The following is a 25,388-nucleotide window of genomic DNA, read 5'->3' on the forward strand; positions in this document are numbered from 1 at the left end:
GTTGACCTCTTCATTTCTTGTCTGCTTCCTATCTTGAGGGGGATGGTGGACAAATTGTTCTAGTAGGCATTAGACTTTGACAGTTAAAAGGTTGAAAGCTTCGGATAATCTTATGGTATAAGCCATCGAAGTCCCAATTTTATGCTACTGACCTGATCTGAGTTTTTTGGGACTTGGGAAAACTGAAAAGATTGCATAGGTTCAAAGATAATTGCTAGTGTATTTTTGCATGACTCAGATGCAGGATAGTAGCTTTTCTGGGAATGACTTTGCCTTTGTGATGATTCCTTTGACATTGACTTGATTTTTCAGAGAGGATCTGTCCTTGAGTGCTCTAACTGCTGCTGTTTCTATTTCAGTGGTCCTCCTACGGAGTGTTTTGTCTACCATGCTCGAGCCACAGAAGCCCGACTGCCATCCTCTGTAAGTGTTTCATTATTCATTTGCTGTTTTATTTTCTGACTTTTCTCAATTAACAAGACTTTGTTGGTTTTTGGGTGATGCAAATGATAAGAAAGAAATTGAAAATCTTGTAAATAATTTAAGAGTTGACATGGGACTTCTTGTTCCAAGCTCTCAACTTGTGGCCTAACTGAAATTGGAGCTGGATACCAATTCATCTAAAAAAAATGTACAGTTTGTGTGGGTGTTCTAGATATCTTTTCTTACAATCTGATAGTTATATTGTAGGATTAAGTAGAACTTCTAGAATAACATTCTATTTAATCTTGGAACAGTCATCTGCTAAGAACATATTTTATAAACTAGAACATGTAAAGGTTAAATTTCTTCTTGCATTTTTTGAATGGACAAATAGGTATATGATTGATTTTGTAATGTGCAAGCATGTCCAAACCATTTTTATTTGCTGCTCGGACGTGATTGTGTTGTCCTTATGTATGCTGCAACACCAATTTTTGGATATTCATGTTTCTCTGTATTTTTCTAGGATCATGGGGAAGGAAGAAAGGTTATGTGTGTTGAGCTGGTGGCTAATCGCTTCTTACGCAAGGTGATTGTTTTACGTTTTATCATGTCAAGAAATATATGTGGTAAAGTGCATACATTGAGAAAATAGGTATTGCAAAGATGACAACATGAAATTAATTTCTTTGGATGTGGAAACTAAGGGCCTGATTGGAACAGAAAACTGTTTTTGAGAAGGAGAATACAAAACTGATTCCTATTATTTTTTAAATAAAAAATGTGTTCGATAAAGAAATAGTTCAAAAACAGTTTTAAAAAATTAAACAGAATTTGGGTTTGGGTAATAAAAAAAACTGTTGGAAAGTGTTTAAAACAACAAAACTAACAAGAGTGGTTAGTGCCATGCATACATTTATCTTTGTATTTCCATTCTTAAAACCATCAACCTGCATTTTCGGGTTATCTTGCTGATGCTCTAGGGTCTTGTTGCCACTAATTTGGTGGCTAACCATAATTGAAACATAAACTATAAAGAAGTGCATTATATCGTTTTTTTAATTTTTATTTTATATGAGCTTCTTTCTCTTGCCAGGGAAGCTGGATTTCACATTCTCATTACCAGCTAACAGCTGTTAGTGTCTGATGAGAAGTACTTTCGGCGTGTGAAATGGCAATACATGGTGTTAGATGAAGCCCAGGCAATCAAAAGTTCGAACAGGTTCTAACTTATTTCTTTGTGGTTGTAGTGGCTTTATTCTTTTGAGATGTTTTTATTCTTTGGTCTTTGTTGCTATCATTTTATTTCTTGCGTCCCACTAAAGAGTCAACCGTGGGGAGTTATCTTATTTTGTGTGTATGTAATAAAATGGACATATAGTGGGAAGAGAGTAATACCATTAAAAAAAAGGGTCATACCTAGTACCTATAAAAAAAAAAGGGCGTCATACCTAATGCACAAGACTCCCACTTTTGCGGGTTTGGGAGAGGTGATTGGCAGGCAATCTTACCTCCAAAATTTTCTTTTTGGAGACTAACTTCTAGATTCGATCTTGCAACTTGTCAATTTTGGTTGAAGGCACTTGCCATCGCATCAAAGCCTGACATCTAGAGTAGTACCATAAAAAAATTGAAACAAACCCAAGAATCTACTGAAATCATTTATTTATTCAGCATTCGTTTATTAAATATGTAGTCACATAAAGAACAAGTTTTCTCATCCATCTGATCTTTCCTTTCCTTTTTTGAACTCTGCTTTTATTTCTTTTAATAAATTGATACCTGTTGTTACTTTAGTTTTCATTTCATATCCATTCTGTTCTTTTTATTTCAATGTGCTTTTTTTATCATCATCATTCTTGTTGATGTTGATATTATTATTAGAATTATTTTGTTAAGAGAAATTAAGATTCAATATAAAACGTCATCCAGATAAATTGTATCTTTTTAGTATTGCAGTATCGACATGTCTATAGTATCACATAAGAATTCAGTTTTAGCCATTACAGCCCTCCTAAAGTTTCATGAATCATCTTTCTGGTGAATAGTTTATGTTTCTAATCCTTTATATTCTCATCATTAATTCATTGGATATTTGACTCGGCAGTATAAGATGGAAGACACTGCTTAGCTTCAATTGTCGGAACCGATTGCTGCTGACTGGTACACCTATCCAGAATAATATGGCAGAGCTGTGGGCCCTTTTGCATTTTATTATGCCAACCTTATTTGACAGCCATGAACAATTTAATGAGTGGTTTTCAAAAGGGTAAGCATTTTTTCTTTGGTTGGTTCTTCTGCCTTCACTTTTGACCTTTGATATTAATATAACTATATCTTTCTAACTTGTATTTTGGTTGCCTTTTTTCTTACAGCATTCAATTCTTAAGCCTTTTATGCTGCGAAGAGTTAAAACAGATGTAATTTCTGAGCTGACCAGGAAAACTGAGGTTACAGTGCATTGCAAGTTGAGTTCTCGCCAGCAAGCTTTTTATCAGGCTATTAAGAACAAGATATCTCTTGCCGAGTTGTTTGAGGGCAATCGTGGGCATCTTGATGAGAAGAAAATACTAAATTTAATGAATATTGTCATTCAGCTGAGAAAGGTATATTCTCAATTCTATTGGCATTCTGTTTGGTTCCCCTTCTTCATTTAAAAAGTATAACTTATCAACTCTGTGGGGGCAAGAAGTTGTGGAGTTTCATGCATTTTGTCTGTCATGTGGAATATTTCTTTTTACTAGTTGTCCATGACATGTGTTCCAATGGTGCAATGGTAGGTGTGTAATCATCCAGAGTTGTTTGAAAGGAATGAGGGAAGAACATACCTCCACTTTGGGGAGATCCCAAATTCTCTTCTGCCCCCTCCCTTTGGGGAGTTGGAGGACGTGCACTATGCAGGAGGTCACAATCCTATAACATACAAGGTACGTTCTTAAAGCTTTTTCTGCCTTACATTAATGTTTTTGTTTGTTATATATACTACCAAAACATTAAGGTTCACTGTCATGAAAATGCCAACCTTACTAAATACTCAATTCTTAGGTTTCTCTTATAGCTTTAAAAGTGAGGAAAGTTGCTTTGCTTCTTCTTCTTCTTCTTTATTTATTTATTTATTTATTTTTAATAAAATAAGTGAATACTTCATGCATTTGCACTTGCTTTATGTGTTTGGCTATAGACATGACACATGTACAAAAAAAATTAAAAAATTAAAATTAATGATTCTTTTTTGTTGATAAGGGCAGATTGTTCTGTATTTTTTTTGAGTTAGGCCAGCAGGCTAATATTTTTTTCTAGGAGGTCATTTGGTGAGCTCAAATATTTTTTTGTGGGGGAATGGGGGGGGGGAGAGGGGTGGGCAATTCAATTTTTTCGAATCCCAGCCTTTGGCAGGCCTCTATATATGTGCGTGTGTGGGTGTTGTAAATGGGAATTCAAATTTTGGTGGGCACCATAGCCACCCAAGGGATATTTTGACTCTTCCAATGTGATGAGAATGCACGCTCCAGCTTCATTCTCTGCTTTAGTTTATGAGAATAAGGAACTTGAGCTCTTTATAGTTTATGTTTCTCTTGCTTTGTTCTTGCTAACTTGCTGCTTGCCCTTATCAGTTATCTGTTAATATATATATTTTTTCTTCCAGTGACAGATTGTATAAGTCAAGTTTTAGGACTTCATATTCTGGGTTGGTTGGGCCGGCTTGCTTTCCCTCCTCCTCGATGTTTATTAGTTCTTCCACCTCGGCCTCTCTCTTGTGGTAAATACAGATTACATTCCATTTGTTTGGTTTTTTTTCCCTCTTTCATCTTTGGTTGTGACTCTGATTCATATTTTTGGCAGGTGTTTTCCCTAATTTTGATTCCATATTTGTTCCTCGAGATAAAGATGTGTCTAATTGTGAAGGCTCTGCTGACCTGCATCATAGTCCTTCAATTGTTAAATTTGATGAGACGTCATCACAAATATCTTGTCGTGACGCTCAGTCTTCGAGTGAATTGTCAATCCCCAAGAGTCCTTATGTGTTTGGCTAAAAGGTAGCGTAACAACTTTAAACGTGGATGTGCTTGAGCAGACAGTGTTGCATGTTCAAAATCAGCTTCTTACCCGTCTTGAATCAATGAATCCGCTTCAACACGAGTCCATGACACAGGTGGTGGAATCTACTTTTATCGTTTTGGATCGTCTATTAGTTAATTATACACCTTTTCAAGAGCGTGTGAAGGAGTTCATTGCCTGTGCATCATCAGACAATGGACAATTAGCTATGAGTGTTCTATTCCATATCTTTATTTTAAATTTGTTCTGGTATTGATGAAACATTCACAAACTCACAAGAAGTTTATTGTAGGAAATACAAAGTTGGTAATCTCTTGTTATCAAACACTTGCTGAGAGTAATAATGGAAATGTCTTTTCCCAATTCTTTTGCACATTGACCACAAACATGTAGAAAAACTCACTGAAGCTCTGTTGTTTGCGAGTCTATAGTTATAACTATTGTAATTATCACTGTCACAATGAAACTTAGTATGTGAAATTCATCATGTACATGTGTGTAAAAGACATTTGTCAAAATATAATAAATATTCTGATCTATCTGCTCAAAATTACTGCAACATTTTGCAGGGTGAAATTCATCATGTTGTAAATCCAGATCCATACCATGGAGTTTTTGGTTCCGATGCCAATCGTTATGCCAAAGATTTGCAAGATCACATTGATTTTGGTACTTCAGGAAAAGTTGCAGGATTTATAGCTGAAACAATTCAGGTTATCTTCTTTTCTTTTATTTTTTCTTCATTTTTTTCTTTTTTGGCATCTATAGTAAGGTCTGAAATTGTTGGTGTTACAACCACCTATTTAAGGACACTGAAAATTTTCTAATTGGTTGTACTTTTCACTTACTGTAGGGAGCTGGAGGAGCAGTTGAATTGGCGCCTGGATACTTGAAACTGGTTTATGACATTGTACGCAAGGCTGGTGGTGTCTGCATTGTAGATGAAGTGCAAACTGGCTTTGGTCGAACAGGAAGCAATTACTGGGGCTTTGAAACACAGGGCGTCATTCCTGATATATTTACTATGGCAAAGGTCATTACCCATAATCTATTTTAGGAAGACATGTAAATCATGTTAGTGTTGCAAGTGTCAATAGCTTTTTTCTTTAAATAACTTACAATTTCAGTTAATCAGTTTTTGTTTTATAATCTTATGCAACCATTCCATTGAATCTCACAATTAATATCTATCAGGGTATTGGCAATGGTTTACCATTGGGAGCAGTTGTGACAACCCCAGAGATTGCGAGTGTATTGGCCCAGAAAATTCAATTTAATACTTTTGGAGGAAACCCTGTATGTTCGGCTGGGGGGCTAGCAGTGCTGAGAGTTATTGACCAGGAGAAGCGTCAAGCTCATTGCGATGATGTTGGTTCTCACTTGCTCAAGCGTTTGAGAGCTCTTCAGCAAACACATGAAAGTAATTACTCTTGAATTTAACATTTGTAAAAAAATCATCACACTTTTGTCTGTATATGGGTATCTATTGTAATTTAATAGATAATATTGGCCTTGCCCTTTTAGAGCACTTCCTCTAAGTCTCCAAATTACATTGAAATGTGAATCCTATGAACCAATTGTTAGGTTTCTATGCACTAGTGGAATTTCTTTCCTTAGTATTAAAAACCCATATACGTAATATAGTATTCCCATTAATCACTAATTCCCATTAATCAATGAATGCAAACCTTAAGAAGGTCACTGTTAATTTAATATTTGCCTTCATGCATCATGCTAATGAAAATTGTATGAGGATTTTAGTCTTCAGGCAGGAGCTTGCATTTAAACTTAAACAGAGTTTTATCAAGTTTTACTTGATGTCATGGCCCTCAGTCGGTACTTCCCTGTATCTGTTAGAATCAGTTTTTCGCAGTAGCCAATGTGTTATCTATATGGGTTTCCTCTCCAATTCAATATCGTTAAACTTGTTTTTTATGTGTTATTTGTACACTTATTTCCTCTCCAACTTTGTATTTCCTACAATAAACTTGTTGTGATATTGTGAATGTTTCATCAATACCAGAACAAATTTAAAATAAAGATATGGAATAGAACACTCATAGCTAATTGTCCATTGTTCAATTTAAAATAAAAGTCATCTATTTCACCTTTTCTGTTCCATTGATGCTTCTATCAATCACAAATTGTTAGAATTTATTTTTTCCTTATAAAATAACCAATGTTTAAAATGGGGAAAAAAAATCAGACAAATGAGAGGTTGTAATTGATATATTTGATAGACAATAATCTGTTCACTAGATAAATGCATAGTCGGGTTTGCATGGATGTTGAGGTGGGAAATTTCCTACGAGTGTCGTTAGAAATAAGTGTTTCCTTGGGGTGTTTATTGTTTCTCTCTTTTTGGTTGTTTTTTGATGAATGAGCATGATTGCACTGATGGTACTGACCAAGCTTCAATTGGAAGTTGTAGCATCAATGCTCAAAGCACGAATAATTAAAGGGCTGATGGTGGATTGACAATATATATTACTGCTTGAAGGGGAAGGGAAGGATGTGCATGTGTCTATAGCATTCAGGAAAAATCATAGTTAAGAATTGTGAACATTGGGTTCAATAAAGGCTTTTTATGTTTTTTTTTTTGGGAACAAAAGAACCCTTACAAGTAATATTCTCCCCTAAAAAATAAAATAAATTTTTATTTTTATTTTTTTACCTAAATAATGAGGCTATTGCATTTACGTGGAGCTCTCTTGCCATTTCTCTTTTTGGTCTTCTATAATTAACTATAATAGGAGGAAAAAAACAACCTTAAAAACAACCTTAACCGTCCAAGTCACACATCACTCTGACAAAACTTGTTCCTGGCCTGGATATATATGTACTGTTTAAAGTTCATTTCAGTAAGTTAATTCAATCATCACAATTAAACTAGTGAGTAGTAAGCAATATAAACTACAAAATTGTGGGGATTTAAAATTGAAAGACAAAATTAAACAGTCATAATATCACAATCTACAAACAGGTACATTAGATATAAAATACTTCAATTACAAGTTCATTCAGTGACAAACAAAATAATAATTGTGTGGATACAACCCAGTAGTAAGTTCAAATACATAATAAAGAGAACCCCAATTGACATCTACAATGCCATTCCAAACTCGAGTATTTGCATGCCTAGCAAAAATTCAAATATTGTTGTTAGATACCAAAACCCAAAACATACGTACTAATCTATGCAACTTGGCTAATTGATACAATCATGGCATTTTATATAAAAGCATCACTTACCTAGTTTGGATTATTACTGCTTGTCGAAGCCCCACGGGAAAGCGGACATCTTCTACGGTTATGCCCATGTTGATGACACAGTCCACAGCTCTGCTTTTGCTGAATCTCCCTCAAGTCAGAATCTGGCCTCCGGCTTCCCGGTTCTCGCCGGACCCCATCCATCTCATTTCGTATCCTAGACGCCACAGGTCGACCTTTGCCCCGCAACAGTTTTGGGTCAGGCACCCACTTTGGACCATCCACATCCCTCCACAATGAATCTGACTTTGGCACCACAAATGCATGTGAGTAGGTGTGAATGGCGTTCACCAAACTATAACATGGGTCAATATATGCAGTCGCATCTTGCCCCAAGTACTGAAGAGCTTTAATTGCATGTGAACAAGGGATCTTTCTAATTTGCCACTTTCCACAACCACATGTTCTGGCCTTTACATTTACTTCATAACTATGGTGTCCCCCTCCAGAGCTATAGATGTTGTATGAAGTAATTACTTGATATATACCATTCTGATTATTAAACGGATTTATTTGGTGTGAAATTGATTTTTGTAGGTTGTGTCCATAGATTTTTAAGGCATATTTAGTCCATACCTTGTCCTTTGAGAGCTCATGAGTAATTTCTTTGTGTCGATCATGGAAATACGCAACAAGTTTGCAATGAGTGAATTCAACCATTGCAGCAATGGGTAGGCCACGGGCACCTTTGAGTACTCCATTGAAGCACTCCGAGACATTGGTTGTCATAGCCCCATAACGGTATCCACCATCATGTAGTTGGGTCCACTTGTCTAGATCCTCATTCATTAGATATGTGTATGGCATGATGGATGAGTCGGGTTCACTTTCCTGCCGCTCGGTTCTCCGTTTCTTCCTAAGGGCCTCGATCTCAGCTTCCTTGATAGGTTGCATGTACAGCTCAAATTTTGATTCCTTAGTAGCATACCCCGCTTTCAAGGCTAATGACTTTAAAGTGGCGTCCTGAAAATGCGTGTTGAAGTTGCTAGCAACATGTCGAAGGCAATATCTGTGAACTACTCGTTGTCGTCCATCATCATGTCTAGGCCAGTTTGCAATTGCACTTTGAATACCCTTATGTCGGTCAGAAATTATACAGATGTCCTTATCTGCTATCACATCCCCCAGTGCATTCCTGAGGCGTTCTAAAAACCACCCCCAACTAGACCCTGACTCTTTGTCCACAACAGCAAAGGCAAGAGGCAAAACCTTGTTGTTGGCATCGGTGGCCATTGCAATCAACAACACCCCTCGATATTTACCATACAAATGGGTCCCATCAATACTGATCACTGGCTTACAATGTCTGAATCCTGCAATGCATGGAGCGAAAGCCCAAAATATATAGCGCAATATTGTATCACCGAACTCGTCCCTGGGTATGGTGTGAAACCAGAAACGGGTGCCAGGTTCTTGATCCCAGTATGCAAACAATAACTTTTTCAACCTTTCGTAAGACTCTTCCCAATCCCCAAATATCTTTGCAATACCTCGTTGTTTCGCATCCCATATCTTATAGTAAGAAAGAATATGCCCATAATACTTCCCTTTAATGAAATGTCTGAGGTGATAAATTGTTGCCGTGTGTTTCTCTTTCAACAATGGAACAAATTCTTCTGCTAGAAAATTACAATCCATCATTCTACCATCAAGGGCCGTGGCAAGGGGCATACAACTATGAGGACCCCTATAAGATGTGACCATCCATAGTCCGAGTTCAGGCTTCACAACTGCCCCAACGTACCACATGCATGATTCATCGCTGCATTTCACAGACAGTCTACTTGTGGTCGACCTACTAGTCACAAAGTTTCTGTTATGCTTTGCGGCGTAAATTGTTAATGCACGTCTCACCGCATCTTTATTAGCAAAAATCAACCCTTTCGCAAAATTCATGTCTGCATTCCAAGAACCAAATGATTGCTGAACAACTTCAGGATCAACCATATTTTCCCAAGTATTTTCATAAAATGATGAGGCAGGAGGTTCATAAACGAGGGCCGTATTTGTAACATGCTGAACTCTAGCATTAGCGTCCTCATCATCTTCATCACATTCAGTCATATCATCAACATGAGGAATGTGAGTAATTTCATGGTCATCAAGACCCCTGTCAAAGTCACCATCGTCAATCCTCTCTTCATACTCATCTCTATCCTCACAATCTTCCCTAGAACAGTCTTCGTCTTCATCTTCATCTTCAACTACTGGAACTGTAGAGGATTCACCTCGATGTGTACAAAATTGATCTTCATATCTATTTCCAGGTTCACTCTCAATTGTTACTGGTGTCTCTTGAAAAGGGGGTGTATAGCCTCCCAATGTGGTGCATTGATCATCTAGGACTGCAAACTGTAGAGATGTAGTTGTTTGTACAATTTCGTCTTCTACGCCGACTTCTGCACGAGGCTCCAAAGTGACATATAACTCAAAATCTGCTGCTTGTTTCCATTTGTCCATCTTACTAAACATGAATTTCACATGTTTGTCCTCTGTTATCGCCATATATCTGTAATTAATGCATTGATTGAGGACTTCATATGGAGAACGGAAAGTAATATGTATGTCATGCAAAGCAGGGTTCACTTGCAACTCTTCCATAATTTTTACTTTCAGCTCATTCAGGGTCTTTAGCTTACGGCGTATCATCATATAGTAGCACTGGATACCCGGACCTTGAAATGAGGCTCCATCATAAGGGTTGGCATTGCTAAGGGGTCCACCATAGTATATATTTATATAGATCATTGTCAACCTATAGATCATCAAGTGCAATTGTGTTAGTGACAAATTTATAACGCTCAATCAACATCAATCACAAAACTTTGCGTATGAAATGCCAACAATACTAACCTCAACCAAATTTGCATATACTCACCTTTAGTAATCTTACAAAAATAGTCATTACCAATTTCATATTCTTTAAAAATTCTAAATCATTCTAGGGGCATAACTTTCAAAACCCATTCAAATAAGTTATGATGAACAAAATATTATATACCAACCAGTTATCCATTGAAATCTCTGTTACAAATCTTAAACAAATATATCTTGAAATAATTTATGGTAAAAAGACTACTATCTTAGGTATCAAACTCATAATGTTATGATATATTCATGAGAAAGACCTAAAAGTACTAAATATTCCTAACAATTGATCACAATATTTAGTACTAAATATTCCCAATAATTAATCACAATATTAATTTTTTTTTTAACTTAGCATATTATCACAATATTTACACTAACAAACAAAACAAATATTCCCATATGTTGTAATAACATAATAATCACAATATTTGGTACTAAATATTCCCAATAATCACAATATTTGTAGTTATTTTCTAAAAAAACCCTAATGACTCCATTCTTTTTGCCAATATCTAATCCCCTAAAATCCTAAAGGGCTATGGAAATGGACAGCGTTTGCTCTCTTTCTATTTTTAAAGTCTGCTCCTTTTTTCCTAACTTGGAATGTTACAAATGGTAATAACACCAAATATTTGTAAATTTTTCACAAACTATATGTGCTCGTGCTGCACCATCCTTACACATTCATTCATGGTCATGGTCATGGTCATGACCATTTCATGTTACAATTTTACTGTTGCAACTTCCTTAAAAAAAATAAAAAATAATTGGATTTATAAAATAATTGGATTTATAAAATAATTGGATTTATGCCAAAAAAGTTTTATATATTCTCTTAAATGAAAAAATAAAAATAAAAAGGAAAAAATTGCATATCTAGAGTACTCAAATTTTCACATAATAATCACAATATTTGGTACTAAATATTCCCAATAATCACAATATTAACTTTCTTAAAAAAAAACTTAGCAAATAATTTAATCACAATATTCACACTAACAAAAAAAAAAAAAAAAAAATTCCCCAATATGTTGTAATTTAATCAAAATATTTACACTAACAAAAAAAAATTCCCCAATATGTTGTAATTTAATTACAATTATTTACTAAATATTCCCAACAATTAATCATTAAATTACTACTCATTATAGATATTTTTTCTTAAGTAGATTTATGATCTTATATAAATGTGTTATAACATTAATTTTAAAAAAAAAAAAAGCAAATAATCACAATATACTAACAAATAAATTAATCACACTATTTACACTAACAAATAAGAAAAACAAAACATTTCCTAATATGTTCTAAATTTTTCTTTAAAAAAAACCTAGCAAATAATCACAATATACTAACAAATAAATTGATCACAATATTTACACTAACAAATAAGAAAAAACAAAACTTTTCCTAATATGTTCTAAATTTTTCTTTAAAAAAAATCTAGCAAAATAATCACAACATTGTAAAAATATTACCTGAGAATGTTGTGTGATGAGTGTTCTGTGAGTGAGTTGAATATAGAGACTGTGAGTTGAAAGAGTGTTCAAGAGAACTTATATTCACAATACAGAGAGAGCATATAGAGACTGAGTTGAAAGAGTTGAAAGAGAACTTATATTCACAATACAGAGAGAGCATATAGAGACTAAGTTGAAAGAGTTGAAAGAGTGTTTAAGATAACTTATATTCACAATACAGAGAGAGCATATAGAGACTGAGTTGAAACAGTTGAGAGAGCATAAGACAGTCTTGAGTTTCTGATATTCACAATACAACTTATTCCCACGGCAAGAGAGAACTTATTGGAGCTGGGACCCACAGACACATGGAGGGCTGGGGACTGAAGCTGCTGTGGGGGAACTGTGATGCCCACGTGAAAGCTGCTGTGGGATGGGAGTGTTGCTGTTTGATGGAACTGATGCTGGTTTATAAAAGGAAATCGAGTCCAAAGGACTCGGTTCCTAAGCCTGAAAAACGAGTTCGTTAAACTCGACTTCTAAGGCTGGAAATCGAGTCCAATGGACTCGGTTTCCAGGCTTTGAAACCGAGTGCAAGGGACTCGGTTTCCATGCTTTAAAACCGAGTCCTTTGGACTCGATTTCCAGCCTTAGAAGTCGAGTTCTTTTAACTCGATTTCTAGCAATAATAAACTAATAAACCCAGGAAATCGTGGATACTGAACTCGAGTTGCTATATTCCAAATTAGTTTCAAACGTTTCCTAACTAATGAAATAGTTTCGGTTTCAAGGTTATTTTCTAAAAAATCCCCAGATATAGAGTGCTGAGATTGAGAACTCAGAGAAGAGAGGGGGAGAGGAAATAAAAAAAAAGTAACGGCGTTTATGAAAATGGTAGGTTTTAAAATGTTTTGGACTTAGTTGGATATTATCACAAACCTCTGGGTGGTTTGTGGAATTTACCCTATATTTTATATATATATTTTTTCTAAAGCAAATTTGATCAAAAAGAGAAAAGGGCACCGTTGTTTATTTTTCTCTTAAAAGCCAGAAGATAGGAGGTGGTCTGTGTATTTGTGTAATATCTAGATCAAAATCAAAATTAAATCAAACACACATTAATAGTTAAGAAAAAAAAAAAAAAACACACACACACACAGAGACACGAAACGCGCGCTTATCGCTAGGGTTTTCACTTTTTCAGGCTCAGTGGGGAAGAAGAAAAATTAAAGCAGAGCATTAACACTAAAATTTTCACTCTCGGGGAAAGAAAAAACCGTAAGTTTTTCCCGCCAATTCTTCCATCCATTGCCTCCATTATAGTGTTTCGGTTCTCTTCTGCACTAGCATTGCTCTTTGGTTGCCAGAGGCGCTGTTTGTTTCTCGTCAAAATCTTAATTGGGGCCGTTCATTTCATTTTGCCAGACTTTACGATTGGTTTTAAGGCTTCAATTTAATTTATGTGGACTATTTTTTGCTAGGTTTAGTGCATGTTTATATTTTGTAATTTTTCGATTGGTTTCTGCGATTCAAAAACTCATAGCAAAAAGTTGTTTCCTAAACTTAAGGAGCTCGAAGCATGGTTTGCGTTATAATCTTGTTTTAGGGGTTTATGTGTTTAATTTGTGATATTTCTGTATGAGAGTAATAAAGGAGTGTAGCATTAATTTGCCCTGGAAATCAGGGTTTGTCTTCGTTTCAATGTAAAGAAGTTCCTCAATAATTGTAGGTAATATATATATATATATATATATATTATTTATATTGTATTAATTTAGTGAATGGCACTTCAATTTGGGAGGTGGCAAATTGATTTAGAAATAATTTTTCCGTCAAATTAAATGGCCGTTTTGTTGGGGGGGGGGGGGGGTTGTATAGTCTAATTTTGGTGCCGTTGTTGTTGTTGTTTGTCTCCATTGTGATTGTTTTAATGTTTAAGCAATAATATGTAATGTGTATTGTATATATCACACTTGGATTCATATGATACTTGCATTCACATGTGATTTATGATTTGTTTTTACATATTGGGTTTGATTCCCTCTAGGAGTTACCCCTGAATTACTTGATACACTGGTTTTGGCGAATGAGGTCGTGTATCCGTGATTTACTCCCAGGGGGTGGGTCCAAAGGGCCCTGCCTTGGTGAAGGTTTCATGTCATAAAAAAAAAAAAAAAGAGTTAGTGTCTATTTGGTGTAGTTTATTTTATTTTAAATATTTATTATTATTATTTTTATTCAGCTTATGTTTTTAGAGCCCTCATTTTTTCTAGGTACAACAATACATTTGTCTGAATTATTTTTTTCAAAGTAAAATCACCTAAAGAAAATAAGCTTTACCAAGTGAATTATTATGCTTGCATGAATTAGATTATATGTTCTCTGTGTTTAGAGTATGTTAATACCTTTGGTTTAGTAGTTTTAGCTTTTGTGCTGCTTGTGCAAGTGAATTTTTGTATTGAAATGTAGTGTATTTTAATAAAAAGAATTTATTGCTGTTTCTCAGGTCTTTTTATTACTCATCTTCGAAAGAGGTTTGATAGAGAGCATGGTGGAAGCAGATGGAGTCGAGAACCTTGAATTTGAATGGGGTAAAAAGAGAGGAGTTGGTGGGAAAAAGAAAGATGTCCAATTTTATGAAACGTTTACATATGATGGTGTGGAGTATTCTCTCTATGATTCTGTTTACCTTTACAAGGAAGGTGAACCCGACCCTTATGTTGGGAAAATTATAAAAATATGGGAGAATTCAGACAAGACAAAAAAAGTGAAGATTCTTTGGTTCTTTCGCCCTTGCGAGATTCAGAATTTTCTTGGGAATGAAGACAGTGCTGAGAATGAATTATTTTTGGCCTCTGGTGAAGGTGTAGGCCTTGCAAATGTTAATCCTTTGGTAATTGAACTTAGGATAAAATAGTTTAGCATTTTCCCCTCTTTTTGTATATCCACTCTCTATTGCATTTAGCACTTTGATCTTGTAACTGGTTCTTCTGCTTATAATGTTAGAGATAGAATCAGTTTCCAGGTGATACAGAATCTAATATACTGTTATTTTAGAAAAGATTGGTGTGTATATTATTTGAAATTCTTCTTTAATACTATTGCTTTTTCGGTAGCATAACTTATTAATACTCTTATTTTACGTCTCTGCAAAAGTTGATTTGTGGATTTTCAAACATGTTGCCACAATTGAACTGCTAATTGCTTTAAACAAACTTCAACATCTTCTTTATTTTTTATTATTTGAATTCTGAATGTGTATTTAATTCTTTGACATGAGGTAAGCTTTTTTTTATGAATTAGTTTTTTTTTTTTTAATATTTTGTAAGTATGAAATAGTTTATTTTAAGTGCCTTTGGAGTTGAGAAGTACTTTTCAGCTCAAGTGAATCAGCTATTAATCATTTTTATATGATTAATCAGGAAGCAATTTCTGGAAAATGCAATGTTGTCTGTACTTCAAAGGATAGTAGAAATCCACAACCTTCAGATGAAGAACTTCAAGCAGCTGACTTTATATTTTGCCGTGCCTTTGATGTTGGGAATCATAGAATTCTGGATAAGATAGAGGAAAAAGTTGCTGGGATTGAAGGTATAACTTTTCTTTTCCTGTTTGTTTGTTTGGTTTTAATTTTTTTTTTTTTTTTTTAATAATAATTCCTTGGAAGTCCCAATGGTGTAATTTCAAATTAGTTGTTTATTGTTCTAATTTGTCTTATGTGTTCATTGGTTTGTAATTGTTGCAGTTAAATTTATCTTTAACAGAATAGATCTTCAGAAGACCAATGTTGTTTTGAAACTTGATTCAGACAAGAAAGGAGCTAGTGGAAATGCTGTAGCAAGTTATGAAACAGGGGTTCCTTCCCAGCAAACTCCAACTATAGAGCACACAAATCTAAAGACAACTGGAATTTCTATTGATAATTTAGGGAAGGACAATGCTGGTTCTAACTCTTCATTAGTTAAACAGAAATCTTCACTTAGAGAGAAGCCTATTTCTACCATAGGTGTAGAATCTGATGAAATGGCTAAAAGTAATGATAGAATGGAGAATGATTTCAATGACGGGACCAAATCTGGTCCTATTGTTAAAGAAAATACAGACTTGAAAGCTTCTCTAGTTGAACAAAAATCTTTGCTTAGAAAGCAGCCTGTTTCTAATATAGGTACAGAGGTAAAAATTTCTAAAACTAATAATAGACAGGAAAATGTTTCTAGTGGCAAGACTACATTAAGGTTTGAAGATGATTCAATCAAGGTTGGTAAACGGGTTGACATTGAGAAGAAAGTAAAGTCTGCTAAGGATTTTGGTGAAATGGAGGATAGACCATCTAAGAGAGCAAAGTTTGATGGTTTTGTTAAAGTTGATGATAAGAACAAGAAGAGTCCACAGATATTAAGCACTGATTTGGATAGTAATGATGCAAAGGCTTTAGCAACTGTAACTGCTTTAGATGATAAATCTAGGCTTAAACTTGCTAAGGATACTCAAGTGGCTGAAAAAGATCCTTTCAAGAAGGTAAAACCTGATGACAAGACAAAGTTTTCTAATGGGAGGTTGCCTACAGCATCTCCTGGACGGGCTTTGGATGAGGACAAAAAGATTGATCACCAAGTAATGGAAGTAACACGAAGACCAGATACGGTAAGTTATATTGTTAGGATTACCACTTTCTTGCCTTTTTTCTTTTCTTTTATGGGATCCTAACTTGAATAGATGTTATGTTCTAATTGATGAGGTATTTTTACTATAGCAACTGTATATTGCTGTGGAGTTCTTCTACGGACACCAGAAAAGCTCATAACATTTTCACAATTTGAGGTGTTAGCCAACCATAGGTCAAAATAAAATGAAATAAAAAAAAAAAAAAAAAAAAATTATATTGGGACCCACCACAACTTAAAACAAAGGTTTTGTGAAATGTTGTGAGATTTTGTTGTGCTACTAGACTTTCTCATTACTAATTGTTTCTTTGTCATATATACATATATATATATATATATATATATTTGTGTGCTTTTCTATTCGACCAAGATATAGATCTTGCCTGTAGCCAATGATGTTTCATACCAAAATTTCAAATTTCATATCGGTCGGTATGGCTGGTATTTTTTTTGTATTGGTACCAAATTCAATACTAAGGAACCCATGTTTGTACTGGCTAAAATATAGGATTGTATCAATAAAATATTGATCATTTTCATTTTGGCGATATTGGGAAGTTTGTAGTTGGAACCGATTCATAATATGGTGTTTTTGTAATTTTGATACAACTTAAAAAAAAAAAAAATTTATCAAGACATATCCGTTGTACCTATCATGGTTATAGTCTTCCTTTTTGTTCTCTCTCTCTCACACACACACACACACCTCCATTGGTATCAATCAATGACTTGAAGCAAAGAGGATATCAAATGCTAGGGGCCAAGCTTCTCTTCACCTCAATCTTTTGGAGGTGGGCTTGTTAAGGTGTTAGGGGTCGTGACCAATTGGTAATGTGTGCTCACTCATTGATATTCTTGGAGAGTTTGAGATTTCTTTTTCTTAAGCCAAAGAGTATAATAATTTGAGAGCCGTGGAAATGAAAGGGTATTTGAGGGTGAGATGTGATATTCCATATGGTATTGGATTGGATTGGATTGTATAAGTATGTTGCTGGGTGTGTGCTAAGTCCCCATAAGATAAGTAATAAGTTGATATGAGCTATAAGCAATTATGAGGAGTCCCAATTGTGACTAGTCCTTTTGGGAGCTAACACTTTTCTTGAGTCATGACAAATGGTATTAGAGCCAAACCAGTAACTTTGTGTGGCTTGGGGAGCCTGTAGCATAGCATGGGTTCTGAATAGGATGCTAGAGATATTAGTGGGGGACATAAATATCTTAGACTGTGTGGATTGGATGAATGTGTGTTACGCATGTATGTGCTGAATTCTACATTATACATGTATTATGTCAATCTGGGCTTTAAGAGGAGTTGCAATTGTGACTATACTAACTATCCTTTTGGGGTATAATGCAGATGTGTTTAGCATTTTTTGTAGGACATGATATTAGAATGGTTTGTGGTGAAGTGTCAGATAAAGGAAAAAGGGAGTATGGAAAGTTGTGGATGGAATGGTGGTGAACCATGGGCTGTTGGATTAAGGAGAGTCCATGTGGCAGTTATTCCACCTGTCATACTAAGCAAAAGCCGTCATATTTGCTTTATTGTTGCTTTTTTGTGGCTCAATGTGAATTGTGTCTCAATGTGAATTGTGTAGTACCAGTCTACTCTACCGTAAGCAAACTTTCAGAAAATCATTTCCGATCATAAACTGTCAGTTGTAAACTTTAGACCAAACTGATTTTAAAGTCACTACAAGAGGTTTATGAGCAGCTTTAGACATCTTGATATTTGGATTATGTAAAATGTTGCTACATGAAAATATGAGTTATTGTAGCTGATAAAGTTCACATATATTTGCTCATGAATTTCTAGGTAAAAATATTTTTACGTCCTTTACATCTATTGGAAATTGATTTATATTTATAAATATACAATTGTTTTTTTTTTTTTTTTTTTTTTGATTGGTAAGAAAGAAAATATAATTGAAAAAGGAATGGCAGGAAAAATACACACGATAGTGAACAAAGAGTATTATAAATATACAAATTATTCGAAACAGTGCCAGAATGTATCAGTATTGAAATAGTATGTTCACATAGGCAAACTGGAACAGATTTTACAATTTTACTCCAGAGAAATATTATATATGTCAGGTTCGGTTGCAGACTTACTTTGTTGTTGGCACCATTGGCTTGGGAAATATAATTCCGATATTTGGAATTTGGTACCAGGCTGTTTGATGTGGACTATTTGGACTGAACTTAATTGGCGTTCTTTTGAGGATATCAAGAAATCAATGGCCCAGTTGTTAGTTGTTAGATTTGTGCCAACAGGCTCTCTTTGATTGGTCTCGGTGTTGGGGTCTTTCGGATTGTTCTACTATTACTGATTTTCTTTTGTCTCTTAGAATATGATTTTGATTCATTTATTTCTTTTTGTTGCTACGTTGTTCTTTGTTCACTACTGTGAACTCTATGTATCTTTTATTCTTTTCTATTAATAATATTACTTTCTTACCTATCAAAAAAAGAAAGAAATATTATATATGTCATTCGCTAGTCAAAGGATGTGTTTATGGATGCCCTTTAGTGCTTTCTTTGTTGTTCTCTATGTGAAGGTTCTATTCAAGATGAGATTTAGTTCTTACCGTTTCCCATTTTCTGCATTTTGACAGGATAGAAGCAGATGGTTTAAGGGACTTGTAAGTTGTTCTTTCTCCCTCCAATTGCATGTTCTCAAATTTCATTTACTTATTAGAAGCAATTAAAAAATGACTTATCAATTAGGGAAGTAACATGGAGTTTGACTTCAGAAAGAATAGAATGGAGGAAAAAAATATATGTGGCCGACCCTAACTAATCAATTGAGGATCCATAGCCGACCCCAAAATTTGGGATTAAGGCTTGTTATTATTAGTTTTGATCATTGCTCATGAACCCATGAGTTCATATTTTTTGTTGACATTTTGGTTTCATTATCATAATTTTATTTCCTTGTCTCTCTCTGACAGGAGCAGAGAAACAAGAATTATTAGCATTGGAATCTGAAATACAATTTTTTTTTTACAAGTAAATCTGGCATAGGACATGGATGGCATATATGAATATAAAGTGGGACAGTTTAGACTAATCTATGGAATACCTTTTGTATCTTCAGCCCTGGGAAGACAGAATGAAAACTGCTAATGAGCAAGGAACACTGGTTCTTCTTCAAAATTTGGATCCAACTTATACTTCAGCAGAAGTGGAGGTATTACTCATTCTGGAGCTTTGGTTATTTATTTATTTAGTCTATATGTTCTTGCTGGATTTAATTATGATATCTGTGTTTGGTTTTATAACCCCTATACAAAAGTGCACCTTTTAATGCAGTTTACTTTCAAAACTTTCCCATTTATACAATGGCTAGGAGGAGATTAGGTGAGAAATGTAGAGAAATTGAACATACTTAAAACAAAGAAAAGATAAAAATGGGATGGGGATAAATTATAGATAAAAAAGAAAATTTTGTTGAGATTAGAAGAATAGGGGATTATAATTTTGTTAATAAAAATTGTTTTAAGAGAAGAGATAATAAACATAGTTAGGGTGTACCCTCCTCAAGTAGGGCTGGAAGAATCTGTAGAGCAAATTTTTTGGAGGACATTGATAAATTGATTTAAGGGTTACCAGATGGTTAAAAAAATTTTATTAAAGGAAACCTAAATGTCATGTTGGAAAAGATGTTGGGGGTTTGAAAGAGTTCATGGAGGCTAGAGGTATTAAGGAATGACTTAGGAGATGTTGTTATAGACTTTGGCATTTGATCTGATATTGATGAATACTTGCTTCCAGAAAGGGACACTTTCTTAATAACCTTCAACTGTTGGATTTTCAAAAAAAAAAAAAAAATGTATATATATGTATATATATATATATATATATATTCAAAAGTGGGACAGATGTTAATCGAGATGTCATCTTTACTCAAGAATTCAATAGTAAATGTTGTAACAGTTGCAAGGTGGCTGAAGTGGAAACTGTTAGGGTACAACTTACATCTTGGGTTCGATCCCCACTAGGAGTTCCCTAGATTACTTGATACACGATTCTGACAGGTGGGGTGGTGCATTTGTGGTTTACCACCCAAGGGTTGAAAGGGCCCAGTCTTGGTGAAGTTCCATGCATCAAAATAATAATAATAAAAAAAAGTTTTGGTTCAAGTGGAAAGGGAAGAGGACATTCAAACTAGTGACCTTTGCTTCATGGATTGTAGTCCCTTACCGATTGTATTGCCTTTTGGGGTTCTAGCTATTTGTACTAAAAGATGGAAAAAAAAAAAGAGATTATAGAGGAATCCAATAATCAGGTGGCGGGAGGAAGGCAAGTGAGACCCAAATGAAGAGGTTGAATGAAATGATAATGCTAAAGAATGCTTGGAGAATATTAAGGATGTTTACTACCAACTCAGGAGACTTAATGGTGGAATGAAGAGGTCCAAGAAGTGGTTAGATTAAAGAGAGAGAGTCGGATTATGGGCTAGATCTAAGGCTTACGATGAAATTATATAGCAAGTTGGGGATGGAAGATGGAGAAAAGAATATTTACAAACTGTCTAAGATAAAGAGAAATGAAAACAAAAGACTTAATTTGTGTCTAGTATCTTATGGATTAAGATTAAAAGGGTGTTAGTGAACGAAGAGGAGATAAAAGTGGGATGGGAGTGTTAGTTTTCATCAAAAAGGTGTTAGTGAAGGATGAGGAGACTAAAGAGAGGTGGGAGTGTTAATTTTGATAAATATATTTAATAGAAGCCATAAAGATATTGAAGTATGCTACTAATAAAATAAAAAAAAAAGATATTGAAGTATCCTGAGTAATTAAGAAGCATGGACATGACAAAACCCCTAGCATTCCTTGTTTGACACAGAAATGGTGGAGAGACAATTGCTTGTGTCCTTGGTGTGTTGAGAGGGTTTTTTTTTTAAAAAAAAAAAAAATTGTGGACACTGTCTCAACATGGTGACACAATCTTCTCTCTCTCTCTCTCTCTCTCTCTCTATCCCTTTGCCACTCAATCGACCGTTCGACACTCTCCCCACCTAGATGGGTGTTTAGGTTAGTTGCCATTCAAGCTTGTTTTCAATTTAAAATATTAGGCAAAAAAAAAATGTTGCTATTTTGTGAAACTTATGTGAAAAATAGTTGATTATGGCAGTGAAGGATGGAATTTTGGGAGAGACTGATTGAATATAGGTTAAGAAATAGAATGCTAGTATTGGATAATCAGCTTTCTTACTAAAGTAGACCTTAGAAATCTCCATATGGTTTTTATTGACCTATAGAAAGTGTATGTTAGGGAATTTAGAGAGTTTACATGGTGAGTTGTAGAAAAGTAAGGAGTTCCTCTAAAGTATATTAAGGTTATAAGGATATGTATTAGTAAATATTAAAGTCACTAAGGAGGATTTTGAGGGATACTTAGCTGTTCCAACACTTTTTGTGGTCTCTAGGCATTGGGGTTCAAACCCCACTAGCCCCTTCTTCCTAATTTACCTAAAAAAAAAATTGTTGTTACTAAGATATGTATGATGGAGCAATATCTACTATGAGAGCAAGTGAAAGTATCACGAGTTTCCTATCACAATAGGTTTGCATCAAGGAGGAGCATTAAGTCCATATCTTTTTGTATTGGTTACGGATGGGGGTTACAAGATTGATTTCGGATGAAGTCTATTGGTGTATACTTTTTGTGGACTATATAGTTTTAGTGAATGAAACTAAACGTGTAATCAATGTCAAATTGGAAATTTGGAGGGATATTTTAGAATGTAAAGGCTACATTAAGTGGGAGTAAAACAAAGCACATGGAGTTTAAGTTTGGCAAAAGTAAAAACAAAGATGAAAGGATTGTAACTTGATGGTCAAGAGATACCAAAGAGGCTTTCGATGTCTTGAATTGATAATTCATAAGGGCGTAGAGATGTACAAGATGTGAATCATAGGATAAGAGCATGGCGGAATAAGTGAAAAAGCACACGAGGAGCATTATGTGAGTGTAGAGTACCTATTAAGTCAGAGGAAGAGTTATATAAGGCTGCTATAAGACTAGTTATGCTCTATAGTACATAATGATGCGGTAATAAGAAGCTACATGTTCACAAAATGAGCGTAGTTGAAATAAGAATGTTGAGATGGATAGGTAGAAATATAGGGAAAGATAAGATATGGAATAAATAAATTTGTTTAAAGATAGGTCTGGCTCCGTTTGATGAAATGAGGAGAATCAATGGGTATGGTTGGTCATGTGTAGAGGAGGGCAACTAATTTATTAGTGAGTGAGTGATCTGGGGGAACAAAAAGAGGTAGAGGAAGACCTAATATAGCGTTTGTAGAAGTAAAAATGATTTGTCAATGGAGGAGGTGACAGAGAGTATGATGTTGGATATGATAGAATGGAGAGACGAACACATGTAGCCCATTCCAATTACTCTTTAGGATTAATAGCTGACCTTAAAATTACTTGTAGTTATTTTCTAAGAAAAATATTATTATTTTTTTTAATTGTTCCATCTTTTTAGTTATGGTGGCCACTACACAGTTCATACATTGCTGTTTATGTCGGTTTTTTGTTTTGTAAAGTTTTTCTCCTTTTCCCACCTCCATTTGAGGATGTATTATCCAATCTCAATGAACATTAAATTATTTATTAGGATATTGTTTGGCATGGCTTCAAGGAAAGTTGCACAGCAAAGATGATTCAGCAGACTTCAATTTCTAGCCCTCACTCTGGTATGAAGACAGGCACCTTTACCTTAACTATATTGTCAACCAACTGGGTAGTTTTTTCTTTTTCCTCTTTGGAACAAAGACTGGATGATGTCTTGGAAAGTCATCATTTAATGATTTTTTTTGTTCGAAAATACAGAGCACGGCTGAAATGATATTTTCAGTATTGCTTTTACCTCAATTATGACACGGTAGTTTGTTGTTGTTGTAGGTCAAGCTTTAATTATATTTAAAACAAGAGAAGCAGCAGAGATAGCTGTTAGAAAGTTAGATGAGGGCTGTCTATTATTATCAAATGGGAGGTATGTCTGCAACTCCAATTAACCAGCTGTGCCTTATATTGATTAATTGGTGTCAACAGGAGGAATCCTGCTTTGTCTTTTTCCTTTGTCAAAATACATTTTTGTCAAGCATGATATGTAAAACCTCTTGAACTAGGACTAATATATGTTTTTTTTTTGTTTTTTGTTTTTTTTTTTTTTTTTTAAATTTCTCCTATGACCTTTCACCTTGATGAGAACCTAATGAATACTTCAGAAGCCCCAGGACCACCTTTATGTGCCCGTACCTCAAAAAATTTACAATCTCCTCTATGGCCACCAGTTTCCGTGATGCCAACTTTCTGGTGGTAGTTGCTCTAGTCTTTTTCTTGTTAACCTCTTCTAATCTTGTGAGGAATGTACTTATTGACCAGCTAATGATCTTTATCATTGTGGCATGGCTTCTTTCTTTGTTGCCCCCATCTGGAGACTGTTTTCCTGTATTTTTTGTATTCTTTGGCTACTTCCCACCCTCTCTGCATGAAGGTTTTTATTTATTTATTTATATATATATATATATATATGTATAATATAATTATTCTTACTTATCAAAAAAAGTAATGTTAGCTCAGCCACCTAGGTTCTGGCACCTGTGTGATATGCTGAAAATCCTAAGAGTTGGATAGGCTTTCAAAACTAGTTGGTTGAACCTTTCCCTCCTTGAGCTGTCTGCTCATTCTGGCTCAGGACATATAGCTTATAGTCAATATCTTGTTCAGCTAAGCCAAGGTGTAAACAGGAAATTCTTTCAACTCACTATGTGGCGGTTAAATGGACCATCCACACGGTGGTTGGAAGAGATTCCTCTGAACCAGTTTGGAGGAAAACCTTGTTCTTCCAATGTGCCCATATCTCCACATCTGTATCTATCTCAGTAGCTTGTTTCCAGTTTACTCTGTTTACATTTCAGCTCTACCTAGCCATCTTCTTTTTTCTTCTTATTTATTTATTATTATTATTTTAAAAAATAAATAAGAAAATATATTAAAATAGTGCGAAAGGGGTGCACCACCTTGCTACATGGGAAATATACAAAGAGTTACCCAAAATATTAACACCTAAAGTCTAGCAGCTCTACTAAATCCAACAGATTGGAGAAAGAAAAAAATGGGGACAGCTCTTGCAAATGGATGAAACCTTATCCTTGTTTAAAAGAAGGGAAAATCAGAAAGACCTCCTTGAGGCTTGGCAAAATTTTTTGTTTTTGATAAGTAAAGGAAACTTTATTCAAATACTTAATAATGAGTCACCCAAGTATACAGGAAGTATACAGTAGGGGACCAAAATAATCAATAACATAAACTACAAGCATCCATCGAATCATAGACTGAAAAAATAGAATGTCTTCCTATGATAGACATCCTCTCCGATAGAGTTTTAAAGAAGAAAAGATTAAAATCAGCTATAGTCCTTTCAGAATCTTCAAAATACTAGTTGTTTCTCTCCCGCCAAATGCACCACATCAAACAATGAGGGACAGCCATCCAAATAACACCATTATGATGATGACCAAAATTTCCTTGCCAACAAGCAAGGAGCTCAACCACAGTCCTTGGCAAAATTACACCAGGCACCCCCTCGTTTTGCTTTAAACACAAACCTCTTTCGCT

The 25,388-nt window shown here is 34.8% G+C and overlaps 3 protein-coding genes across 8 annotated transcripts in view; 2 read left to right on the forward strand and 1 right to left on the reverse strand.

The window, feature by feature from the left end:
• The window catches only part of LOC126710454 (protein ANTI-SILENCING 1), a 40,477-nt gene that overhangs the window by 12,227 nt on the left and 2,862 nt on the right, over positions 1-25,388 (forward strand). For 2 of the 6 annotated variants that reach the window (XR_007649670.1, XR_007649671.1), the window contains exons 1-8: positions 13,164-13,361; positions 14,590-14,976; positions 15,506-15,674; positions 15,829-16,727; positions 19,366-19,392; positions 19,848-19,940; positions 23,383-23,461; positions 23,670-23,760. Coding sequence is in view for 1 of the 6 variants with exons in the window: in XM_050410919.1 (XP_050266876.1) it covers positions 14,632-14,976; positions 15,506-15,674; positions 15,829-16,727; positions 19,366-19,392; positions 19,848-19,940; positions 23,383-23,461; positions 23,670-23,760 (1,703 nt within the window). In the remaining 5 variants the exon portion in view is untranslated. Of the gene's footprint in view, positions 1-13,163; positions 13,362-14,589; positions 14,977-15,505; positions 15,675-15,828; positions 16,728-19,365; positions 19,393-19,847; positions 19,941-23,382; positions 23,462-23,669; positions 23,761-25,388 lie in introns of those variants that run through there. The other 4 variants (XR_007649667.1, XM_050410919.1, XR_007649668.1 and 1 more) reach the window with 3 other exon arrangements.
• Positions 4,435-6,032, forward strand: LOC126710455 (alanine--glyoxylate aminotransferase 2 homolog 1, mitochondrial-like). The gene is made up of 4 exons (XM_050410920.1): positions 4,435-4,576; positions 5,052-5,195; positions 5,336-5,515; positions 5,677-6,032. The coding sequence occupies exons 1-4, from the start codon at positions 4,544-4,546 to the stop codon at positions 5,914-5,916; spliced, it is 597 nt and encodes a 198-aa protein (XP_050266877.1). The 5' UTR covers positions 4,435-4,543; the 3' UTR covers positions 5,917-6,032.
• Positions 7,503-10,500, reverse strand: LOC126708194 (uncharacterized). The gene is made up of 2 exons (XM_050408000.1): positions 7,735-10,500; positions 7,503-7,620 (listed from the first exon to the last, which is right to left on the reverse strand). Exon 1 carries the CDS (start codon positions 10,498-10,500, stop codon positions 7,735-7,737), a length of 2,766 nt encoding a protein of 921 aa, XP_050263957.1. The 3' UTR covers positions 7,503-7,620.

Source organism: Quercus robur, chromosome 12, assembly GCF_932294415.1.
Source record: "Quercus robur chromosome 12, dhQueRobu3.1, whole genome shotgun sequence".
NCBI classification, from domain to species: Eukaryota; Viridiplantae; Streptophyta; class Magnoliopsida; order Fagales; family Fagaceae; genus Quercus; species Quercus robur.